General features: G+C 22.8%; 1 protein-coding gene, 1 long non-coding RNA gene and 1 other non-coding gene across 5 annotated transcripts in view; 2 read left to right on the top strand and 1 right to left on the bottom strand.

Moving 5' to 3' along the window:
• Positions 1-552: 552 nt before the first annotated feature.
• On the top strand, positions 553-24,650 carry LOC100868292 (multiple inositol polyphosphate phosphatase 1). 2 transcript variants are annotated; one of them, XM_012488528.3, is made up of 10 exons: positions 553-874; positions 21,320-21,399; positions 21,630-21,829; positions 21,930-22,061; positions 22,129-22,322; positions 22,412-22,525; positions 22,603-22,747; positions 22,839-23,043; positions 23,991-24,200; positions 24,285-24,650. In XM_012488528.3, exons 3-10 carry the CDS (start codon positions 21,661-21,663, stop codon positions 24,433-24,435), a joined length of 1,320 nt encoding a protein of 439 aa, XP_012343982.2. In that variant the 5' UTR covers positions 553-874; positions 21,320-21,399; positions 21,630-21,660; the 3' UTR covers positions 24,436-24,650. The 2 variants fall into 2 exon arrangements, with proteins under 2 accessions (XP_012343982.2, XP_086768911.1); XM_086912785.1 differs by lacking the exons at positions 21,320-21,399; positions 21,630-21,829 and having other exon boundaries at positions 750-874.
• Positions 10,994-11,112, top strand: LOC116414648 (5S ribosomal RNA). Its single transcript, XR_004225180.1, has one exon. It is a non-coding gene; the product is annotated as a 5S ribosomal RNA (ribosomal RNA).
• LOC147658631 (uncharacterized) overlaps positions 15,394-27,270 on the bottom strand; it is a 104,081-nt gene continuing 92,204 nt past the window's right edge. Inside the window, exon 3 of one of the 2 annotated variants that reach the window (XR_015293479.1) lies at positions 15,394-15,562. This is a non-coding gene — a long non-coding RNA (uncharacterized LOC147658631). Of the gene's footprint in view, positions 15,563-16,887; positions 17,474-27,270 lie in introns of those variants that run through there. The other variant, XR_015293480.1, reaches the window with a different exon arrangement.

Here is a 27,270-nt window from a genome sequence, read left to right as displayed (position 1 = left end):
TTTTTGAATTTTGAAATTGTTTTCGAATCACATAAAAAAAATTATTACTTTTAATTATTTATATATATAACACGCACAATTTATTGATTTTTATTTCATTAATCAAAAATGAAAAAAATATGTTAATATTTTTATTAAGAAATAACATTATTTTGCAACTTACTACTCAAAATAATAATAGAAATAGGTTCAAAATTTGCAATAAATTGTTCATTTTTTATTTCATCCATATAAAATCAGTGCCAAATATTACTAAATTTCTATTAGTAATTTCATCTATTATATTTTACAATTTTAATATTAAACTGTTTTGCATTCCATTAAATAATTTCATTTATTATATTCCAAACATAAAATTATTATTATATTTCGCAAAATTATTTCAATAATCATTTCCAACGACTTTTTTCTTGAAACATATCCAGTAAAAGTAAAAAGACAAGAGTAATAGAATTGCAACCGAGTTCCTGGAAGCGAACTCGTGCATACATAACTATCGGCGTAGAAGTTGATCGAGCAGGCAAAGGGGAATCTAGGCAAGAGCGGAGCAACGTGTTTCGTCATCGACGGTCTGGTTGAATCGTACACGGTTGGAGGCCGGTCGAGTCGAGTCGAACGCGAGTGGAACGCCACGGAAATAGTACACAGACTGCGTCGATGATCGTTTGTCGTGCTATTACGCAAGCGGTCGTTCTCGGTCTGGGCTTGGTTCAGGTGTATGCGGGGATTCCTCGTGGCGCCGTTCGTCTGGCGCACTATTCGCCCCTCACACGCGCCAGTCGGCCATGTTCGTGAACTAGCCGATGACAGATACGAGATCTGGCACACTCGAGAAACCTCCTATGGCATCCGCGGAATTCGTCGAGCGCGCAAGGTAATTGATCGATTTATAATGGACCGGAATTGTATCGGAGAAACGTGGACAGTCGACTATTACATATATTAAACGGGAGGAAATAATTATATATTATATAATTACTATATGTTTTGAGATGCTTGTGTAATTCGATTCACGTCATTGTGATTATAATGTTGAATCATCACAGTGAATGAATGAAAATTTCTATCTTCTTTTCGCCTTTCTGATTTTTCCATGCATCTATAATTGAGTAAAACGAAATTTATATGATTATTTTTTTTTTTTTTTTTGCCTTTGAATGTATTTTTTAAATTAATATTTTTATATTGTATTATCGATTATAATACTTTTTTTTTTTAATCTTGTATAATTGTTTCAATTTTAAATAGAGTCAATAAAATTATCTTTCAAACTATAAATCATTTTAAAACTGTGTTTCAAGCATAATTTGTATTATTTCAAAAAAAACATTTTATATTAATAATTATAATATTAATATTATATATTATATATTAATAAATACATTTTTAAGATACCAAAGTACCAAGATACAGACGAATAATGACCAATATTTTTACTTTTTAAATTTAAATTAAGAAATACATTTTTTGATGTATTCGTCGATACATCTTGGTATTATTTATAAAAAAAATATACATTATTTTAATGTTTATATTTATAATAAAATATACATTATATTTAAATATATTGCAAAATAATTTAGTAGATATTTTAATTTTAATTTTATAAAATTAATAATATAAGATATAAATAACTTATATTTTTTTTTATATCAAGTTGATTTTCGATCGTTTAAAATTATATGATTTCATTACAAAAAAAGAAATCATCAAATTCACATACTGTTAAATAAATATTTTAAGAATACTACGGTAGTATTACTAGCCATTATTCGAAAAAATTTTCGATTCAAATTTTTGATACAATGTTAATTTTTTTCAAAAAAAAAAAATATCCTCTATCTACTGCAAATTAAGACTCATTTTCATAAAATTTTAAATTAGAAATAAATATATTTTTCATACAAACTATGAAACTTATTTTCATGTGTTTAAAAAAAAGGCTACGTCACAACGAAAAGCAAATGATCTCATAAATTATAATTTCCACGTCTAAACTCTGAAAACGCGTTTCGATAGACATTTATATTGTGAAATTGTACGACTGGCGCCTATGCCATGGTTAATTTAATTCGATGTGACCGAATTTGCATTTCGGTCAAGCGTACAATTTTGCTGTTCAATCTCTCTAATTACAACTCTACAGAAATATATTTTAGTTACAAACGATAATCACCAACAATTTCGACCGTGTCAATTACTTTTGCTTATCATTCATTAAGGAAACTTTGACGTCAATGAACACACTATACTCGATTAATTCGATATATCTTATTCGATGTTAAATGTAAATAATTTTTCGTGTAATATGAATTTATTTTTGTAAAAATTATTGAAATTATTTTGGCAATTCGATCTCAAAAAGCTCAATAACATTATATTTTTGTTCATTTGTTTTCTGTGTGTTATAAAAATTTTTATAATATAAATTCAAATAAAAATTTCCTATAAATCATTGTTTATTATATATTGTTCGAATGAATTTTATTTTTGTCAAAATTGGAAAAAATTTGAGAATAATTTGAAATAGAAAAGAATAGATTGTAGTAATAATTTGTTTTTGAAATATAATTATATTGAATCACAACAATTTTACTATATGTCAAAAAATATCAAAATTATTAATAAAAAAATAAGAAATAGTTTAAAAATGGATGTGTTTTCAAAGTTTTCACAAGAGTTTTCTTTTTTTTAATTAATATTTTTATGAATAATTGATTGCATCTTACTGATACTTATTTCCAATAACTTTTATTACAGAATATATGTATGTTTTAAATATTTTTTTATCTATTTATTTTTTATTAAAACATCTTTTCGATTATAATTCATTGGCATATTGAAAAAGTTAATATATATAACATTTACCCTATTATATTTTTCAGAAATAGATAGATAAAAATTTGAATGAGGTTAGTCATATAGGACTTGACAAAGACTTGATTTTTAAAAATCATTGTTTCAAAATTGTTTCAAATTAGTAGAATATGCCAAAAAAACTTAATAAAATATATACATATATCCATTTTTAAGATTTCATAAATATAAAATAATAAATATTATTTTTTGAAAACAAAAATTAAATTAATCTAAATTAACGAATAATAATTGACATAAAAACAATAATTTTTAAATTTGCGGTATATAAAAAAATTTATCGATCAAATTCAGATTTTATTAGCTTAAATATTAATAGAAGATTAATTTTACTCATCATTAAAAATCACGAAATAGTAAGAAATAATTTTAATCCTATATTTAATTCATTCACTATCGACATCTATAAAATACTTTTAATATTAAAATTTTTTAAATATTTTTCTCTTCACAAATATCTTGATCCATTCTTAATAACTTATTATAGGCGTATAACCATTCAATCAAAGTTTCAATGAAGGTTCTATCAAATGATATGCTTGGTGCACGAAGTTCAGTGCACCGCTTTCATCGCTTTCACTGTTTTCACCCCTATAACAGGTGCGCGCAATTACCCCTTCGTTGTGCGTACTGCGCTGGGGTGAAACGACGATGGTGAATCTCAAACGCTGTGCTCGTCGTGTGCAGAGTTCGTCGAAGTGCGTGCACATCGTTGACACGCAGCCATCGTTCAGAAAATTCCTGTTCGTTTGCCGGCGGCGTAGACGTTCAAAGGAACGCTGCCGTATCGACCACCGTTCTTTATGCGTTTGCATCTCTCATCTTCTGAAGATTTCACGGAAATGCAGCATCACAGGGATTAAGATAAAGTCGCCAAGTTCCCACGTATGCGACAATAGTCTTTTATTTTCCCTCTTTGTTACTTTAATAATTATAATATATTTTAATTAATATTATAAACAAAGATTTACATGCATTACTATAATATTTAAAAATTTTTTTTTTTAAATTACTAATGATTTGATTTCAAGATTTTAAAATTACGATATAATAAGGTAAGATAAAATATGAAATAGTGAAAGAAATATACAAAGTTATTATCAAATTGCGAATATGTAAATGTATTTATGTAAATGATTTCTACAATTTCTAAATACTTCTATATTTTTGTGCGCTGAATTCGAATTTGATTATAAAAATTATTTGTTGTGTTAGATTTAGGACATAAACGAATAAAAAATATCGATTTTTGCTATAAGGATATATTTTTTATGTAATTATAAAATATATTATAAAGTTGTCATAATAGATGGTTAAAAATAATAGATATATGATAAAGATGTTCAAATAAAATTTTCAAGGTAATTGTTAAAATATAGTTACGTAATTTTATAATATATTATAAAACGAATATAAATATATTATGATTGAATTGTATTAATGAAAATACATATTTTTATATAAAATGAGTAAAATAATGATAAATTAAATGTTTTGTAATTGTAGCAATTGTAGTAATTTAATTAAAATAATTTTAAAAATATATTTTTATTTTGTATTTGTTGTATATTGTATATGTCTTATATGTTTATGTTTAAAAACATATGTAAGAATATATATTATAATACAGAATATATGAATTATTTATTTTTCACATATTTTCCACATTATGTTAAGCTCGTGTAGAATATCCATTTCATCAAATTAATTGACAAACTATATTTTTGCATTCTTGAATTATTAGATATTGGTTCAGAAAAATAAAATATTATTAAATACAAAATATGTTTATATATATAAACAAAAGAATAAAATTATTTAATTATGAAATTTATATATAAAAAAACTATTTTGATTTTAAAACATTTTTCTTTTTGTTTATGTCTTCTATTATTATGAATCAATTTTTTCAGAAAGATAGCTTGAGATATTTCAGAAAATGTTTTATAAAACATTTAACATGTATGTTCAAAAAATTTAATTTTTTTTATTCAAAAATATACTGAAGCTAAAATGCAAAAGAATCATTAAAAATATGTTAAATAATTAATATATTATTTATCTTTCTTTTTTAAAGTATCGATCTTTTCAATTTTTATTTATGCATATCTGGTAAATTTTTGAAATCGTTATTTTTTCGAAAAAAAATCTTCTATAAAAGAAATGTATTCTATGTTTTCGATTTATTTTTTAAAAATTACTTTTTTTTATATGATTAATAAATCTTCGATATAAAAATATTAATTTTTCTCACAAACTTGAATTCATGTTCATGTCTATGCGTTTCGCAGTTATAACGGGTTTATTGCGAGCCCAGCTGGCGTGCATCCATAAATTATGCTCGTAAAAACTCTGCAGGTTTTCCCTGGCGAGCTTAAAGCTACTGTGACAAGAATGTAAGCTTAACTGCAAGAGTTGAAATTAGATTTTTTGATATGTTTATTATATACATATATGTATACAGATAGTATAAATAATATATAGACTTATTTCAAAAGCTTGAAACAACAAATTTAATAATATGAATTTTAACGTATAAATTTAATTGTATTTTTTATTAAAATTCCATTATCTTATACTTTATTATATCCATTATCTTATACTTTATTTTATAAAATCAAATTAATATTTATTACTGGTTAATTTTTTGAAATTATTCACAATTATTCACACAATAAATTAATAATTTATTGTAAAGAATATTAAGAAGTTATCACAATTATTCTATTTTAAAGAATGTTGTTAACTATGACTATATATACATTATTATATTATAAACTATATTATTATAAAGTTAAATCTAAAGAACTGGTAATCTTTCTTAGAAAACGATTCTAAAATTCTAAAAATTCTTACAGCTATCGTTTTAACGATATGCTTTTGTGTTATTATGAAATACTGCGTAATTAACCGTGTTGTGTTTCTTCTATATTGCGCATAAAAGTTTCGGTAGTTGCTGTGTCAAATAAATACCGTCAAATGTGACAATGTGAAATGTTTACATTTTAGAGAGACGTAAATCTACAACGTAAATCTCTAGCAGTTTTTCCACCAGTCAATAGAGAATCAATTTTTCGTTAACATATGAAATGATAAATACGACATGATCTGAAATAAATATTATACATAATATATATAATATATAATTATATAAATAAATATGTCGTTAGAAATTATGCATTAACTCGTGAAATTTATCTTTAAGAAGACGACTATATCCAGGAGAAATTCAAAATCGACACGATTTCCAGCGATTCAAAATCGACAATGATAATTAAGTAATATTACGTATTATCCTCACAAACATCAAAGATCAAATCGCAGTCGATCCCGGATCCATCGACGAAGAACAGTTAATCGCTCGTACATATCCATTAATGGATTTATGTAATATAATTTGACGAATAGGAATAAATCATATGACAGTACAGCGAATAATTCGCAAAGAGGGTCTAAGACCTTATAAAATTTAAAAGATTTAAGCATTAAAACCAAACGATCGCACAATTTCTAATGGTGGATATTAGAATGTAATTCACGTTTTTTAGAACGTGTATTATTTTGAGATTTCGATTATTGAGGTTTTCGATTATCTCAATTATTCGGCATCTTCTGTTTATTAAAGATAGAAATACATTTGAGAATAAAATTCTTGAAAATTGTTATTAGAAGTTTTTTTTTCAGAGGATTGCGTTGAAAATGATTTTCAATAGTAATTTTTATTCTCAATGCAATATTTATTATCAAAAAATAATTCGAAGCTAACAAATAAATTGGAAAGAAATAAATAAGATATCTGGCATAGCAAATCGTAAAACGGAAGCCATATAGCTATCATAATATAGCAGCATAGAAAAGAAATCTCAGAGAGAAGAATAGAAAACTCACTGTGACGTAGCAAACTCTTAGAAAATCTTTAACCAGAAACTTTTATTAGAGTCAATTACTGTACAATATCTAAATTCTTAAAAAATTTTCTCTACCCTACCTCTACCTCTATCTACTTATTAAAAGAAAAAGAAAAAAATCTTTACAATCTAAACCAGAATAGCATAATTTTACTATATTTTCTGCTTAAAGTCTACCAATAAAAAACTTCCAAAGATAAAACAGTTAAAACAAGAATGCAATGCCTCGATTTCGAATCACAAAACAAATTTAATGCATTCTCCGAGTAGAAAATTCAGATAATAATTTGCAAAAAATAAAAAAGCTATTCAGAGACTTGACTAATATAAGCAATCCTAAACCATTATAAAAATCCAATTCTCTATTTGATATTGATAAATTCAATAAAAGCAGAAAACTTCATTTATTAACACAATGGATACAGTCAACAAAAACATTCGGAATTAATCTCTCACAAAAAAGAATTTCTTTCTTTCAAAAAAATTTTCAAATAGACTAGTAGGTTATTATTCTATTAAAATATTTATACAATTATCAAGAAATTAAAAACATTTTTGATAAGGAAAACATTAAATACTTTACTTTTTCTCCAAAAAACTCAGATTGAAAAAAAGTCAAAACAGATGAAAAAAATATTCATAAAAGGATATTCAAATGCAAATTATCCAGATAATAAAACTAATCAAGTATCCAAATAATAAAAATAAGTGAATAAAATAAAATATTTTTAATTTACTTCATCATACAAATGATATCTATTAATGAAAGACACTAACAAAGTATTTCTTGAACAATAACAGATATGATCTCAGAAGAAAAAAATACAAGTAACTATTCTCTAGAATATATATGTGGAATGTATTGAAAACCATGATCCAAAAAACTGTAAAATCACTTAAACAAATGATGAAATCATACTCAAATACGCTAATTATAATCAAATGAGTCTTCTAGTAAATAGTATAAATACACAATAAATATCATCAATATTGAAATCATCATAGACAATATAGATATAAATTTCTCTAATTTATCATCTATTCTATTTAAAATCTATTCTATTCAAAATCAAACTAACTATCACACCAAAAAATAGAATTTCAATTATATATATAATCAAGATTTGATAAAATTTGAATTCTGCACATAATCCAAAATATTATTATCTTAGACAATATCTTAAAGAAAACATTATAAAAAATTTTCTAGATTTTCTGTTTTCTAGACATCTACATTGCAAATAATAAATTACAATTCACAAACCTTAATGAGCACAAACTTAGAACACTAGACAATAGTGAATAATAATCGAAATGCACTTATTAATTCTAATCTACATCTTATTATTAATTTACATCTTATCATTAATCTTGGTTTTATAAATTCACTAATTTCACTAAAGAAATTCCGAATCATGCTAATGAAAATCTTTCATCTCTCATACAACAAAAATCATATAATTGATTACCACAATTAAATACTCTAATCCAATAAGCACTCATTATCCTAACCAAAGAACTCAAAAATAATTTATAAAAAAAAAATCCTAAAATTATATAAATTAATCTTAACTGAGTTAAACAAAATAAAATAAAATCTATAACAAATAAATTGATTCATATCTATATATTATCTATATAAAAATAACTAATCAAAGAAACCACTAGAAAACTAAAAACAAATTTAAAGAAATCACAAATAGATAATAAGAAAACATAATGAAAAAAATAAATCACAAAGAAGAAATTACAATGGCATTCTAACATCAATAATTATTAAGAAGAAGAAAACCAATATCCATAGACAATAGAGTAAATGAATAATAGAACAAAATTTATTTCTATTACTCAGAATCAACACAGACACAATATAACAATACAGTACTTTCACTTTTAAATGATATAATAGAAATCAGCAACATTTAATTTAAAGACCTACTATACAAAACGTTTATCTCATCCAAATATATTAATAAAAATTCAAGATTAAAAATAATAATAACATAACAGAATAGCATTTTTAGAATTAAAAAATACTAAGAGAACCTTAATCACATTTTCCAAAAATAATACAATTTAATCAATCCAATTCAGAAAAGTAAGTTATTTCAGGTCACTATGATATAATAGAATTTATATAATATAATAGAATAATATAATAGAATTTATATTCAAATCTTTATCAAACAAAATCTCATTAGGAATTGATAATTTTTCTACAATACAGGCCCGAAATATCTTTTTAATATCCTAATCTAACAATACATGATTATAGAAGTACACAAGAATCATCTCATTCCCTAAAAAAATAGCAGACTTATCTAACGATCACTTAATAAATTTCATAAATAATATTAGTAAAATACATGATATAATAATCAACAATACACTAAATCATCATATCAAACATAATAAAATCATACTTAACAATCAATTTGCCTTCAAACAATACTATTTTACAACTTATGCAATGTTAAGTTAAAGTATTCATAACATTAACATTTGATTCTGTATTGCTCAATGGTATAATCTTTTAACAAATTAAAACAAAAAAAGACTTATTCCTTATTCAACTGATATTAACAATTTGAGTTTATAACAAAGAATTCATAATTATCAATGATCAACAAATTCTGAATAAAAAAAATGATTATAACAAGAAACAATCAATTTACTATTTCTGTTTAATACTTATAATATCCTAAATTTTTATGAGGTTAACTGAAATAATAATATCTTTGTGATGGTTTTTGAAGATAATTTAATATTTTATGAAGAAACACATCAAGTTCACATTGTAATAGTTTATTAACAAATTCATGTTATTTCACCAATTAGACTCTTAAAATAAATTCAAAGAAATGTAAAAGCATTCTATTCAGAAGACCCATCTTTCAACAAAAAAAAAAACTGAAAGTTTAGTTTTTCAAATAAAAATTTATAATCCAGAAATAAATATACAAATTGCAATTTCATATAAAAAAAATGATAACATGTTCATGGAATCCATTTGTTTAGATTGAATACACATATTTAACAAATTGAAATCTAACAAAAGCTATCAATATTTGAAAAAAAATTCTCAAAATTAATTCTAATATATGCAATTTATATTGTGGAACATAAATGCATCATAGATCAAAAAATTACGAGTATTTAAAAAAAATTGCCTTAGAACTCAAATTATATAATTGACAAATTATTGATTTTATATAGATTTTATGATAATAATTTCAGAAGAAGAACTCAAACTTATAAAATGCAGTTTCATTATGTATAGATAATCTAGTTCACAAAAAAAATTATCTTAACAAATTAACTTTCAGCACAAATTCAAAAATAATAAAATAAGTAAAATTAGAACTAATATTAGCAAGAAATATTATTACATCTAAATGGTTTATTCGTATAAATACAAATTTCTTTTTTGCATAAATAAATGTTAATATTTTATTTTTTTTATCTCTTTATTTTATCGATATTACTTTTTACTATTATCTCTTCATTATCTCTTCATTGTGACAATTTTTCAATTATATCGATATGTTAATTTATAATTTCAATTATATGAATATATAAATATCTTTTATTTTTAGAATTAAAAACGCATATCTGGTTAATATTATTTTTTTTATATAAGTTTTGTCTTAGCATCGATTTATTTCAGAATTTGCGTAAAATTGTCATATATGACAACTCAGATACTTGTAAGTATCATAAAGAACAGAGAACAAGACTTATTCGATATAGCTACGATTTATTAGAAAAAATATTAATAGCAAATATTTGGAAAAATACGAGAATGCTAATGAATAGGAATTTGAGGTTAATAGTTATTAAACAGTCATTATATTTGGTATATATTAGATTATAATAAAGATTTAAATTATAAGTAAATACTGAAAATATAAAAATGAGTTATAAAGAAATATAATTTGTATAAAAGAATTCTAGTTATTTTTTCTTGGATTTAGATTATCCAATTGATTTCGATTTATTCGGACTATTTCTCATTTAAACCTCATTTAATTCTATTCTATTTTCACACATTTTTTAAATTTTAAAACATGGCCTTCCTTAAAAACATATATACATGCACTGCGCGATATTATTTAAATCAATGCAATTGATTTATTATTTATAAATTTTTTCGCTGTTGTTTTAAAATGATTTTTACTCTTTCTATTTTAATAATGGTTGTTACTCAAGCCAACGACCATACCACGTAGGAACTACTGGTTCTCGTTCGATCACCAAAGTCAAGCTACGTCGGGCACGGTTAGTACTTGGATGGGTGACCGCTTGGGAACACCGTGTGTTGTTGGTATTCTTTTTTTCCCCCCTTTTTTATATGTATTTTATTGATTATTATTTTTTATTATTTCACATATGATTTGCTCATACAATTTTTCAATTATATCAGTATACAATGATCTCTCATTTTTAACGCATGGTTCAATTGATATTGATATTGATTCTTTTATATAAATTTTGTATTAATTTATTTCATTATATGTTGTACTATCATTTATAATATGCAGAATTAATTCGATATAAGTGATGGTATGGTAAGAAATATTTTATGGCCGATAAAAATAGAAATAGAAAATGATAATGAGTAGGAATTTTGAGGTTGATACTTATTAGATTATTAATTATTATCACTAATCCATATTTAATTATAAATGAATATTTAAAACGTAAAAATATAAAGATTAAAAAAGAAAAATAATTTGTATAAAAAAATGGATTTTTAATTATTTCCAGTTTTGATTATCCAACTATAGTTTGATTATCCATGAATTTCAATTTATTTATGTTGTTTATATTCCGTTTAAACCAAGTTAATCAAGATCTTACTTTAATGCATAAATATTCACATATATTAATATTATAAATATTATATTTTATAATTCTTATTCTATATTTTAGTTTAAGAAATTTAATCTATTTTTTTATTTCAAGCTGAAGTGTAAATATGTGTAAATATTAAACTTTTTCTAATCATTATTTATATTGGATAAAATGGAATACTTTAGCATGAGATAAAATTAAATATCTATATTATGTATAAAAATAAATGAAAATGTTTTCTTTACATATTCATTCTTAAAATTATTAGATTGTGCACTATATTATCCATAAAAATATTATGTGTATATTTTTCATTATTATTTATAAAGAATATTTTGTCTATCTATCTTTATCTCTGACTCTTTTTAATATTAGCATTACGATTGTGAATATTCAAAACATTTATTTTGAAAATGAAAATAATTATCGAAATGAAAAGAAAAAGAAAATGGAAGTAGGATTCTTAAAATTTCTTCAAAATCAATCTACTTTTGATAAAAGAAATTTTTGCTTGATTTTATCCAACTGAAAATAAATATTTTTTAAATATTCTCTTCAATTTTGAAAAAGAAAATCCTACTTTAAATTTTTAATATCAGGATCGTATATTTTTTTTAATGTAATTGTTTCGAAAATTTTATTAACAATATTTGTATGTTTTGTTGAATTTATAAAAAAAAATCATTTAAATTTTACGTTAATAAAATAATATAATAGTTCGTAATAATACATAACTTATTTTTTTATAATAAAATGGAAAAATATTATTGCATATTTAAAATTTAAAATTTTAAATATTTGCTATATTTAATTATTATAAATTTATACATTTGTAAAATCGGTCATTTCATATATAACAATTTAATATATGTACAGATTTGAACTGATTTAATAGCTATTTACTGAAGTGGTATTTACCTACTGGGACAGATTAATAGCTTAGGATAAATGCAGATGAGAAGATCGGGAACATGGCAAATGTACCAAGTGCTCGTATTTATTAGAGGCCAGAATATTCAATCATATGGATATATATATATTGCGCAAAATTATACAGGAAATCAGTTGTATTTAGAATTAAATTTGAACGTGCAAACTAAGTGGAGTAAATTACAATCACACATTTACATACATACACGATTTGCTAATATTGTTCCATTTATCAATAGTTGAACTGTTTTAATGTAATAATAAATATCGCCACGTTGCAAATTTAAAAATATGACGTAATTCCTGTCCGTCTCCATCCTCTGTCGGAATTTATGTCGGTCGCCATCGTGTCGCCAGTCATTCATGCAATGAATACATTAAGCAATTTGCGTATTATGGATTCGGAAAAGTGCAAAAGATATGCTTGTTAATAGAAAGAAATCTCGTTCGAAATTATTTCTTTCTTGTTCTCTCTAATTCATCCACTTCTATATTATTACGTTTAAAATTATAATTTCATAGTATAGATATAATAAAGTTAAATTTATAATATAAAAAATATTAATATAGTTGAATATCTTTGGAAGATCGATTGGAGAGCAAAACAAACACAAAAATATAAATTGATTCTACTTATTTATTATTAGTTATAATAATAATATTAAGTTATAAATAAATATACATAAGTTATTATATATGTATTTCGTAAAGTTTATATGTTTATAAATTTTAAATGTACAATAATTTACAGAATGCATATGATATGCAAAAAAAGTATAAAATATTTCAAGTATATTATTATAAAATTTAAAGAATAAGACAAATCTTTATTTGAATTGTATTTCTTGTTTATAAATGTTATTTTATTTTGAATAAATAAAAGCAGTCTAATGATAAATAATTTAAATTCGCATTAGATGAATATGTTGAATTATAATTGAGATAGAGCAAGATAGAGGTATAACAGAGTTAGAATAATTTTATTACATTTATCTCGTTCTACATGCAAAATTCAATTATTTATAATTTAATAAATAAGTAAGTTTTAAACAATATTTTTGTATTCAAATTTTGTATTTGTTTTGAGAATCTTTTCAAAAATATCTCTCGAATATATGAATATTCTATATACACGTGTATTTAATTTCTTATTATAAATATAGAAATAACACTCTTTTTTGAAAGATAAATAAAGATAATAATATAACTTTATGCCCAAATTAAATATATTTAAATTTTGATATAAATATTTTTCACTCAAAATAATATTTATTTGGAATAAATAATTAAAATTACCTTTGTACAATAATAGAAGATCGCAAACACACACTTTTCAAATTGGTAATAAATTTTCTTTTTTAATTTTTTTTATAATGAGAAAGTAAGGGCCTTTGATACGAAGACCTTTCAAAGACTAAACATAATTTACTCTCAATTTCAACTTTGATTCTGCGAATCGAATAGGGGGCCTTCACCAGGTATAAAGTCTTGGTTAAGATCGGTGTACCAGGTGCGACTGAAGTGCAGAATCGACATTAACACAGAGAAGATTAATTTAACGAGCAATTCGTGCAGAACCATAAACTGTACAGAGTTAATTCCTAATTAGCTTGCCATGGAACACGAACCATTCCGTTTCACAGTTTAATTCACAGTGCTGATGAATGCCTATGTACGATATGAATAAATGTATCTGTGCACTTGAATTTATAACCGTATACAAGTTCCTTATTCTCGTACTGCGTAGCAAAGATTGAATGAAACTGTTAACATTTTCAATTATTTATCAAATAATTTTTCGATTATTATTTCATTTATTTCAAGAAAACAAATATAGAATGATAATTATTTATTTTGAAAATATCATTAAAGAGTTTTCTTAAAAACTTTATTAGTTTACTAAAACAAGAATTCAAAGTTAAAAAACTATATTTTTTTTCTCTTTTAATAAAAAATAAATAAATTCAAATGATTATTATTATCGTTATGCCGTTATTATTGTTATAACAAATTAAAATTATTAATGCTATTTATAATTACTTATTAATACTTATTAAAACAACTTATTAACATTATTTATAATATTAATAATATATTTATATAAAAATTTTGTATAAAATTAGATATATAAAATTTATGAAAACTAATTAAATTTTTTGTAAGTCATTGACATATTGAATCATTACATTTCTTATAATCCTGAAATAATGAACTCATATACTTTTTTTTTCATGAAAAAAAAATATAGATCACTAATGATGCATTTTATGTCACTTTTTTCTTTATTTAACTTAATTTTAGTTTTAATTTTTAGCCTTAATTTTTGTTAAACCTTTTATTTTTAAAATCTAGGATTCGTAAAATGGAATAGAGATTATTGTTTTAATAAAATTTATATTTTATAAATATAATTTTTATAAAATAAATTTTATAGAAAGACATATAAAGTTACAATTATTATATTCATAAATTAATTTAATGAATTTATAAATTGAATTTATAATTAATTATAAAATGTAAATAATTGAAAAGAATTCCAAAAAAAAAAATACATCTTTTTTTTATGAAAGCACATATTATAGGTTATAATTTAAATAAATATTACTTATGCAATGTCATATGTATGCATGAATCAGCGTACACGCGTCTTTATAATGCTTTAAATCGAAGTTCGTGCGAATCGCACCTTGCCTTGAAAATCATAATGCGTACTACCGATCAATGAAAAAAAAAAAAAAAAAAAAAAACGAACACAAAGAAGAGAAAAAAAAAGAGGAGAAAGAGATGATATAAGAATAAAAGAAGAAAGAACGAGGAGGTTTACCTCTGATTTCGGACGTCACACCTTGCGCCATTTGTCGGTGAGAGCCACCAGAAGGGTAGCCTTGTTGTCCATCATGATCTTCGAAAAGCTGCTAGCAGATGGCCGGCAGATGTCTACCATCTTATCCTGATTGTAGGTCCAGACGAAGCCATTCGTGAAAGGTGGGTATCTGTTAGCGGATTGATAGCAAGGCTGTCTTTATTCAACGTATACCAAGACTTGCCGCAGGAAGAAAAACAATCGAAGAACTATAGTTTTGATGATATCCTTCCCTCGATATTTTTGATTAATAGTTAGAAAGCGCTGTAGAAGGCTATAACTATAAGAAATTTTAACATTACAATGACACAATTCATGGTATACAATAGAAGTATGCAATATATTTTTATTTTATTTTATTTTTCTTGAGTAATTCTTCTAAAGTAGTTTTATTTATTCTTTTTTAGAGTATTCTTAATTCTAGAATAATTATACATATATATAAAGTATTAATTTTAAAAACGAATTTATTGCATAAACATAAATATGATAAATCTTATGAAATTTATGAATTTTTTATTTCCTCTCAATTAAGAAAAAATTGGACAAAAAAAAATGGTAATTAGTAATAAAACAGTATAATTTTTGTTGAGAGAATAATTTGTGAAACTAAATCAAAGTATTAATAAAGTTTTAACGACATGCAAATCTGAAATAGAATAACATAGTTATAATTTATTTTTTTAATAATTATATATTTTTAATGATATTTTTTAATAATTTCAATATAAATTCATGTAATTAAGTATAATTAAAAATATAATATTTTTAAAAAAATATATAAATTTCAATCATAATTTATAATAAGCATTGGATTAATCCCAAATTCTAATTTTTTAAAGTTCTTTTTTCTTTTCGTAAATTTATTCTGGTATTTAAAATATTTAGAAATTCATTTTATTGTTTATTACTAAAAACTTCAAATATCCTATATAATATATTAGTATATTATCAATTCCTCGTTTAATAGCTTATTTTATATCTTTACTATATAATGTACTACTAAATACTATATAATATATTTGTGGAATATCTTTGGAAAATTGATTTTTGAAATCAAAACAAATATAAATGTTAATTAAGATTTACTTGCATCAAGTTATAAAGATAAAGATAAAAAAAAATTCGAAACTTTATTTCTTTTACACTGTTATTTTGCTCTAACTTTTCGCTTTGTTTAACAAAAACTTATTCTAAAATTAAATTATAACTTATATTATATAATTTATAACTTAATAAATAAACTTTGACAAATATTTTTGCATAATAATTTTTGTGTTCTTTTTGTTCAATTGATTTTCTTTTTTTTTTTTAAGATTCTTTTTCTTCTTCTAGAATTAATTCTTCAAAAATATTCCATGAATATTAATATTAATATTAATATGTATGGTACTGTAATAAAATGTTCACAATATTCTTAATACTTCTTTCTCTAATAAAAAATTTTAAAAAATGGAAAAGACAAAAACATCATTGATTTTTATTGGTAATTTATAATGACATGTATGTAAATTCTTCAATGGCAATTAATTATTTTTCAAATATATTATTAAAACATTATATAAGATTATATATAAATACATAATATTTTAATAATTATAATTATAGTTATATATAATTATTAAAATATATAAAAAAATTTTGAAAATTCCTTACATAAATTTTACAATTAACTTAATAGAATAAGATAAAAACGACACATTATGGAATGATCTTACATGGAATCTCTCACAAGGATAATCTTACAAGTCTCCAATAACGAAATTATAACTTCAGAAGCATCGAATTCGATCTTTGGAATTTCGACATCGAACTATATTAAAATCATTCACTCGAGAAATTTGTTTTAGACAGAACCCTTTAATGCTTGGTGGCCAAGCCATTTGTCGGCTCTTCTCAAAATACCGAGGAAAGATTTTGGATCTTTTGTCCGTTTTGCGAGATGCACCTGCTCATTGATCCCCGCGGCAATTTGCTCCTCTTCCATCTTCTTTTTCTTCATCGTATTTTCGCTTCGTTAAACAGTTTCGTATATCACAAACTGGGAAATATTGATAGATTTTTAGTAATATTTTATATGATATAAAATATAAAATAATATAATATAATATAAAAATAAAATATAAAGTAATAATATTATATAATATATAATATTAGCTATTATATAATATTAATATTACTAATATTTATATAGTTTTTATGTAATTTATATAATTTATAGTAATATATTAATAACATTATTATTAAAAACATTAACAATAATAACATTAAGTAATAGTAATGAAATTAATTACATTTATTTTTTCAAGTATCCTATTATAATAAATGGAAAATAGTATTAATTTTTTTATTATTCGAAATTTCATTATTCGGATTCATTATTGCATGTGAAAAGATTAATGATTCTCTAAACCATTTAATTTAAGAAAAATTTTAAAAAAATTTCTTAAAGCAATTCGTAACATTTTATGTAGATCATTTTATGTGTACACATTATTTTTTTTTTCTTTCTTTTAAAATATATTTATCGCTACTTGATGACAAAAAGTTGAACAATTCAAAAAATAAATTTGTTTAACATAAGCAACAAATTTATTCATAAATATCATTATTAAAAAAATTTTCTTATAATGTTTTCATAATGAAAAAAGAAAATACGAAACACATAGAAAAGAAATTTTGCTAAAATTCTTATTCGTTTTCATAACTCGTTTACATTTCACATTTATTTTTATTTATTTTCTTATTTTAAAATCATTTAATATTCTGATAATGACCATACTTTGATTATATGCTATATATTTCGTTTATTAAAAATATTCGTCATATTATGCCATATAAATTGGTATTTTATATCAATATTAATATTATTAATATTATTGATATAATAAATACAAATGTTTTTTATTCAATATTTAATTATTATTTTATATATATAATTTATAATAATGATATAATTATTAATTAATTATTATAATTTATAATTGATTTGAAAATTTGAACAGCTTTTAATTAGAAATGTTTAATGTAAAATTTAATTCATACATACAATTGCACATCATATTAAATATTGATTTTATTGAAAATATTCAATATTCGATATATAATATTAAACATTGCTTCCAGTAATAGTGTATTATGGGGATGAAAAAAATTTAAATTTATACATGTTAATAAGATCAGATAGATCTTATTAGAAGATTTTTCATTAATAAAATTTACAAAAAAATTAATAACTGCAATTGAAAATATGATAAAATTTTTGGTTATTAATATATAAAATATAATATATAAAATATACTTAAAATAATTTGAGATATTTCAAACTTATAATTTAAATATATAATAATTTAAATTAATTATTAATTATTTATGAAATGTTTACATTTAAATAATAAATAAGATATCATAATGTAATTGTAATAATGTAAAGAAAATACGATAAAAATAAAATAAAATTTCCTTATTTTTTTTTCATTCTAATTATTTCTTTTGACATAATATAATCTAAAATGTAATTCAATTTTTGTACAGCTTTAATCCTTAAACTCTATTGTTCTCTATTTTTCTCTCTCAATTTCTCTATATTTTTCTCCTCCTATTTCTATTACTCTTTATCAATCTCTTTTTCTTCTGGCTCACGTTGCAATACTCAAGCATAATTTCTGTATCGGATCAATGCACCTTGTTGAACCTATTTCCGTTTCATAGACGAATGTATACGTGTTAACATATTTATGGACATTTTTCAAAGATAGAAAGACACATATTAAAGATATTAGTCAAGAAAAAAAAAAAATTACAAACAAAAATTAATATATAAAAATCTTGATTGAGATTTTTCTATTAAATTACAAATAATTTAAATTTGTTATGTCAGATGAAGCAAGCTCTCATATAGAATATATTCATTCAATATTATATTATAATTGAATTTCTAGTTTGCTCTTTCAAATGAAATATTTTTTATATATATAATTAAATTAAATATTTTAGTATTTAATATATAGTGAACAATTATTCCTTGATGCTGATTATTTACAACCATGAGAACGAAATTAATCTCTGTATATTATATTTTTTTTTGATTGATATTTATATACATAAAATATAAAAATATTTTTATAATTGAAAGAAAAATGAAAAATTTGAAAAATTTATGAAAAAGTATCACGTTTATATAAATTTTTGTTATTTATATAAGACACGATTTAAAATTGTATAAACTATATATTTAAACTTTTGAAATTTTAATCAGATTTCAAGAAAAAGAGATTTCCAATGTGAATTTAAAATATATCTTTAAAATATATATAAAATCATATATTTATAAAATTAAATATATGTTATCGCTATACATTTTAAATTCTATAACTTTTATGTGGAACATTTTTTCCTTTCATATTTTTGTTGTTCATAAATAAAACGAATACACTATATAATAAATATTTGTCATGCACTTCGATCTATTAGAGCATTTGCAACTATCAAATTATAAATAATATGTATATTGTGATGTATAGTGTGTATATGTATGAAAAAAAAAATTAATTTTTCTAATGCTTTTTATCTCTAACTTTAAACTGACTTTTCTTTTCATTTATTAAATTTTCTTTTAACATTTAATTATTTTGATTTTCTTATCAATGCCTTAATAACGGATATCAATTTTTTTATTGTAAATATAAATTTTTACAAAATAATGCTTGAAAAAATATAAAGACTTATCCCAAAGTATAATAAAATTATTCGTGAAGTATTATAATATACTTTTTATATATACTTTTAAATATTAGTAATCATAAAAAGGCATAACAAAAGAGAAATGATCTTTTATATAAAGCATATTTAATCGGAAACTAAAACAAAAAAAAAATCTTTTTAAATCATAAAAATTATTTCAAAAAATTTCAAGATCCTATCTATTATAACAATTCTTAACATTTGACAAGATACACTTCATGAGTTCGAGAAGTCTTATAAATGATAAAAAAAATATCATAATATTTTTAATTCGTATAACTAATTAACTATTTTAAGTAATAAAAATCTTTTAAATTCACTTTTGATCAGTTAAATCAGCTAATTGTATTATCGCTGTGCATCGTGTTTAAAGAAGTCTGCTACCCAAGTGGATGCTAACAAATACTATACTATATTATACTGTATTCTACTGTATTGTCGTGCACACAGTTGAGCGTTCTCACTTTATCCATCCAATGCAAAATTAAATTATTTATGGCTCGATAAATAAGTCTTATATATACATACACATATGAACTACATAGACTTATTTGTACGTACGTATATATAAACTTCTTTCATAGTTTCATAGATGTGTGAAAGAAGTCTTATAATCATCCCTTTATTTTCATAAACACTTTCAGTTATATGCATGCATATTGATTTAAATATACAATTTAAACATACGTATATCGATTTACCTTTACACAAGAAAATTATTTATTATCAAAATTTCTCTGAAGTGAAATATGATATGTTTTCTAATAATTCGTTCATTTTAACTATTCATTTATTTACGATTTTATTATTCTAATCTAATATTGTTTTCCATTGTACTTTTATAGGTAATGAAATCAAATTTTAATTGAACTTGTTTCGAGGTTATACAGCTTTCGAGATTATACTCTGAGGTATGCTTAGTTTATTGGTGTACGACAATGCTTAAGTGCGGTTTTAACATCACGTTTATCTTGCGTACAGGAAATTTAAGATGCGTACTAAATACAATAAAATATTCTATAAGATAATAATTGAAGTATATAAGAAATTCAATGTAATTATAATCTTTGTTGTAAATTGTTCTTTTTTATATGTCATTAACAACCTTAATACACATTCGAAAACGTTCATTTAAATCTTACAGAGCATTGAGACCTGAAGGTATTGATAGGCTCCTTCCTATAAAAGAGGAGAACGCGCGCTTAAGTCGTTCAATCGTAGAAGGTGAGTAGCAGTGTTTAAGCTTAAACAATCGTTGAAACGATAACATGTAAGTACCATCTCGTAACAGGGAATTCTCATAACTTTCATAAACTTTACTTTAAATTTTCTGTTTATTTTTTTCAAAGTAATCTACTTTTCGCGTGTGTCCTGTCGTGTTCAAAAGAACATCGCAATATAATCTTAAATTATTTAATTATATATATATATACATATAAAATCTTTCATTTCAGATACAATATAGGTTCCTTCAAGAAAATAAATATGTCGAATGTAAAAATCATCGCGATATTAATCGCAGTTCTTTGTTTGACAAATCATTTAGTTTTAAGCGATTATTGTTACACCGATGATACAGATCCCTTTATGCATTTCGGTTCATACACACGTAATCATATTGTTCGTGGTGCAATAACTAATCCTCACTTGCCAAGTAGGTAATAGATTGTCACCTTATATCTACAAAAACTCAATTAATGCATGAATTATATATTTTCCACTTATCTTTGTTATATTTTCTTTTTTTTTCACAGACTGCAAACTTCTCCAAATCTGGATGTTGACTAGACATTCAATCATCAATAATACCAAATATTGGTCGTCTCATGTGCACGAACTCTTGCAAAAATATCACAACAATATCTCCGAGAACTATGACCTAGGCGGTGAGTATAAAAATATATAAATAATTTCTAATCAGTTCATCGTAATTTTCGCTACATTTATTATTAGGAGTTCATTTGTGTGCAAAGGACATTGAAAAGCTGAGACAGTGGAAAAAATATGAATTTCTAGATGATGATAATCTTAAGCAGTTGATACAGCAAGATAAACAGGACATGTTTTCTCTTGGTATACGATTTAAAAATTATTTCCCGAATTTTTTTGAATATAAATCAGTTAAAGCGTTAAAACACCAATATCTTGTAAGTATTTTGAATCCAATATATATATTTTATATTATTTTATAATAATTTTTTTATAATAATTGACATTCATTTCGATCTGTGTATAGTTTAGGGGAATCCAACAATTCGGAATAAAAAATAGCGTAAATAGCTTTATAAATGGTCTGTTTGGTAATGTGACGTTCGACATAAAAATAAAGAAGAAAGATAATTTATTGCAAGTTCGTATAATATTAATTATCAACCGTTAAGATAACTTTTAATCGTATAATTGTTCAATGTATATAATAATTTACAGTTTCATAAGATTTATAAGCCATTTTTAAAACACAAGAGTGCATCACAATTGAAAGAATTTCAAAAATATATAAAATCTGCAGAATGGAATGAAATGCTTCGAAGTATTAGTGATCGACTCGGTTTCTCGTCACCGCTTCCTTTTAGTACAAAATCTTTATTTACAATTACAATTCAAATTTAATCTTTTTCCGTTTTAAACGAATATTTTTTTATTAATTCCATTAATCAATTTAGGCATTATCAAATCCTTTTATCGTACTTGCACGTTCGAGACTATTTATTACGGGTCATCTCCCTGGTGCGCCGTTTTTAGAAAAGAGGATCTCGAAAAGATTCAATACAGCGAAGATTTGATGTCTTATTATCACTCGGGTTATGGTCAAAACATGAGACAAATGGTTGGATGTCCAATGGTAAAGGACCTGTACAATCATTTTCGGTAAGTGTGTATAGAAAAGAAGTGGACCATATAAGTAAGATGGACCATTATAATTTTGAAATTATCTCTTTAATGTTACAATTATTAATTGATTATAATAAAACTTTATTTATTAATTCATAATTGATAAATATTTCATTTTTTTCAATTTAAATTGAATGTAAAATTATTTTGTTTGTAAAAATATTTTATTAAATTTTTCTATGTAATATATCAATTAAAAATATTTCCTAATTCAAAATTTGTTTAGTATTATGTAATTAACTTTAAACTAGTTCATTTAACACATAATGGAACTTGATGAGAAGGGATTAATTGGATCATTATTTTTGAATGCGAAACATATGCAAAGATACATTGATTGTTGTTGGAATAAAAATGAAGAAAATAGATGATTGAATAAAAATTTTGCTATTGCTAAAAATTTTGTAATGATTATGGGAAAATATGCAATAAGTATGCATAAAATATAAAATGATCGAGGAAAAAATCTTAAATTATAAAATAAAATATTGTTATAATAAATATAAAATTTTATTTTTTTTTAAATGATTAATATATATTATTTTTCTATATAATTTTATCTATCCCATATAATCTGTTTCAATTGCTCACAGTCTATAAGATAGTCGAACCAATTACGATTAATCCTAAAATTATTTAAAAATAAATATCTGAAAGATATCTATTTTTAAAAAAAATATTAGAATTTTTCTATAAATTTAAAGTTTATACAACATGTAGGAATATATTATGTCATAAATTAAAATTTTTTTAATAATTACAGCCATAAATTCATTTTAATAAAAAACGATCTCTCCCAAAATTATTTTAATATGATATATTCGATAATAAATTACATAAGAAATTACACTTAATGAATCGAAGCGCGTGTGAATATCATCAATAATAAATATCACATCATATATCACGTGTGAATATTTCAGAAATTTCGAGGATGGATACGGCGTAGACGAGCCGAAAGGTATTTTTTACTTTGCTGATATTACCGCGATTCAACTTTTGTTATCAACAATTGGTGCTGCCAAAGATCCAGAACCATTGTTAGCTAAAAATTTCATCCAAGCGAGAAACAGGAAATGGTATCAGGCTCACTTGACGCCGCTCTCTGCGAATCTAGTGATTATGCTGTTTAAGTACGTTCATGATTATTTTGTTTCAATTTTTTATTCAGATTATAATTTATTCCTTTCTTATTATTTTGCTAATATTATTTTCAGATGTAGTAAAGAATACAAGGTGAACTTGTACTTAAATGAAAAACCGTTAGATATCGATTGTTGCGAGCACGGCATATGCGATTGGAATTTTCTGAGGAACAAACTGGAAGAAACTGTGTTCAACTGTAAAGCGGACATATGTCATGATTAATGTACATGTTAAATCCTGTTTTAATAGATATAGTATTTAATAATCTAGCAAAAGATAAGAATAAAGATAAGATAATAGTGAGGATAGTATATACTTTTGTTAAAAGTTGCGTAGAAGAAATGACAATATGATAACCTGAACGTGTATGTTGAAATCAATAAAGCTGATATGAAGAATACGGTCATATCCTATGATGCCTTCAAATTTAGTTACAATTACTTGATATTGTCATTTAATTTTCAAATTTTACACCTTTATTGTCAATAAAATTGACAAATTATATATATATATATATATTGTTTAATTATATTTTATATTTAATTATATGTTATATACATATATTGTTTATTTATTCAATATGTCATTTAATTTTTTAAATATAATGTACATGTCGTATTAAATTTAAATTAAAATATTAGGATTAATGTATTTTAGTAAGTACCACCAATATGCATTTTACACATATTGTTCAAATTTTTTTTAATAAATTATACAATGCACCGAGCAATTTTTAATCTTCTGTAATTTACCATGGATAGGTATTTTAATATTAGAGATATTAATATTACAGATATTTTATTTTCTTAATCATTAAATCTAATTTTTTTAGATTTTTATTATTCAATATAAATACCATTTTATAATACATGTAATTATTTTCATAATAAAGAACGAAGAATTACATAAGAGTTTTCAATTCCAATTCCCCATTTTAAAGTTTTATTCCAGATTATCAGCTCATCAAGATCGCTTGACGAAAAAGAGAGTGCAAATAAAATTAACAAATATAATATTATACGATTTATAATATTAGGAATTGTGTGATTAATTATTTCAAGATCAAGATGGTCTTTAAAAAGAATGATCTACTAGATCAAAATGAAAACAAATATATGTATAGAATACAAATGTATTTTTGATTTCGATAATTTTTATATATGTTATAGAAATCGATATTTGAATAATTTTTTCTTACAATAATATCTACAATCATTGAACTCTCTTAGTTTCAAAAACATTTGCAAAAAATTTTGTTAGTATCATTATATTGAATTTAACTTATAAATGTATATGTCTATCGTATATGTTGGTATTGATTGCTAATTATTAGAAAAAGCAATCAAGAAGAAAATAATAATAGTAGAGGAACTTAGAAATAAAAAGATGGAAGAAATAATGAATATTTTATTTTCATCGTATTATCAGAATAAAACAAAAGACTTGCCCGAGCGATATAATACAATAGAATATTTTCAATAAACATAATAATTAGTATTAAAATAATATGATCAAAATATGGATATTGAATTTTGATTACTTCTTTTTTTTAATTTAATAATCTTATATCAGAATAAGAAACATGATTAAGAATCATATATAGCCTAATTATGGTCGACAATATCGCTATTTTTGCTAAAATTATTTTTTTAATAATTTTTTAACAAAAGTCTGTATGGATAATTAATCTATTACGCATGTAATTTTAAATCAGGATTGAATAGCGAAAATATATAGCCTAACCATGCCATAAATCTTGAATTTGGTATCCTGTTCATAATTTATCAGGCTCGTTCTGACGGTACATTTGTTAAAATTTTCATTCTCAAGTTCAACATTATGCACATTAAATCTCTGTTCTTTTGATAGAGCGTGTAAAAAGATTCCAAAAAAAAAAAAAAAAAATAAAAATAAAAAATAAAATAAAATGAGCAGAAGATTTTAAAAATATTAACATCTCTTTTTAGGTAGATAACATCATAGTCTTTGGTATTATGCACAGTCATTCTTTTGATCGTAAAGCACAATAAAGCAAAACAAAACATAATTCAGAGATTCACATTCATTTATTTAATGGCAAGCACAATTCATATTAGCTCCTTAAGAAAAATAAAATTGCCAAGAGGCATAAGAAAACACAATATAGTTATATTACATAATCTTAAATATACACACACATATATACATAAAAAAAGTATAATAAATATAAATAAATATCATAATCTAATATAATCTGCACTGGTAAGAAATATTGATTGAGATAAACATTTTGTAAAAAAACATATTCAATCTTTTTAATCTGAAATCTTATAAGTGTGCTTTGATTTGTTTCTATAGAATCTTTTGTTAAGTAATTAGATTGAATATCATACAATGATTAACTATGGATTTAAATGAAATACACAATACACGATTCATCATTTAAATAAAATGTTATATAATGTCAAATATCTTGGAACTTGTTTCAAGAAAAAAAAATTTTACTTGGATTTTATATTTTTTTACTTGATATTTTATATTTTGCGTGCAATGTTTCCACTTGATAAATCTTTCATCATTCAACATTGAAAATAATAACATTCTCTGCTACCATTTTTATGTAATTTTTTTGTTATCGTTTGAATTTATTAGATATTTTCAAATATCATCAAAATTTCTTGATATATTATATATATATAGCATGGCCAGAACTTGTAAATGAATCCATATTCTGATATACAACGAATATATTATCTTCATATTATGTGATTTAAAATATTGAAATTATTAAAATTTAATGAAATTATATAAATATATTTTTTTTTATTTTTTGAATTCTATATTGTAAGAACACATAAATTATATCTAACATGTTATTTGGAAAATACATTCAATATAAATACACATAACACTTCTTTTCATTATATTAAATAAAAATGCAATAAAAAATTACATAAAAACTCAACAAAATATAACAATAACACAATATAATAACAAAATATAAAAAAATAGTAATTAATATTTTTGATTCTTTTCATTAATCTTATTTTTCCCTTTTTAAAACTAATTTAATTTCTG

This window comes from Apis florea, unplaced genomic scaffold (genome assembly GCF_048593485.1).
Source record: "Apis florea isolate Af1SG1 unplaced genomic scaffold, ASM4859348v1 contig_1794_pilon, whole genome shotgun sequence".
In the NCBI taxonomy this organism is placed as follows: Eukaryota; Metazoa; Arthropoda; class Insecta; order Hymenoptera; family Apidae; genus Apis; species Apis florea.
The sequence above is the reverse complement of the archived record's forward strand: the minus strand, read 5'-3'. Positions and strand labels throughout refer to the sequence as shown.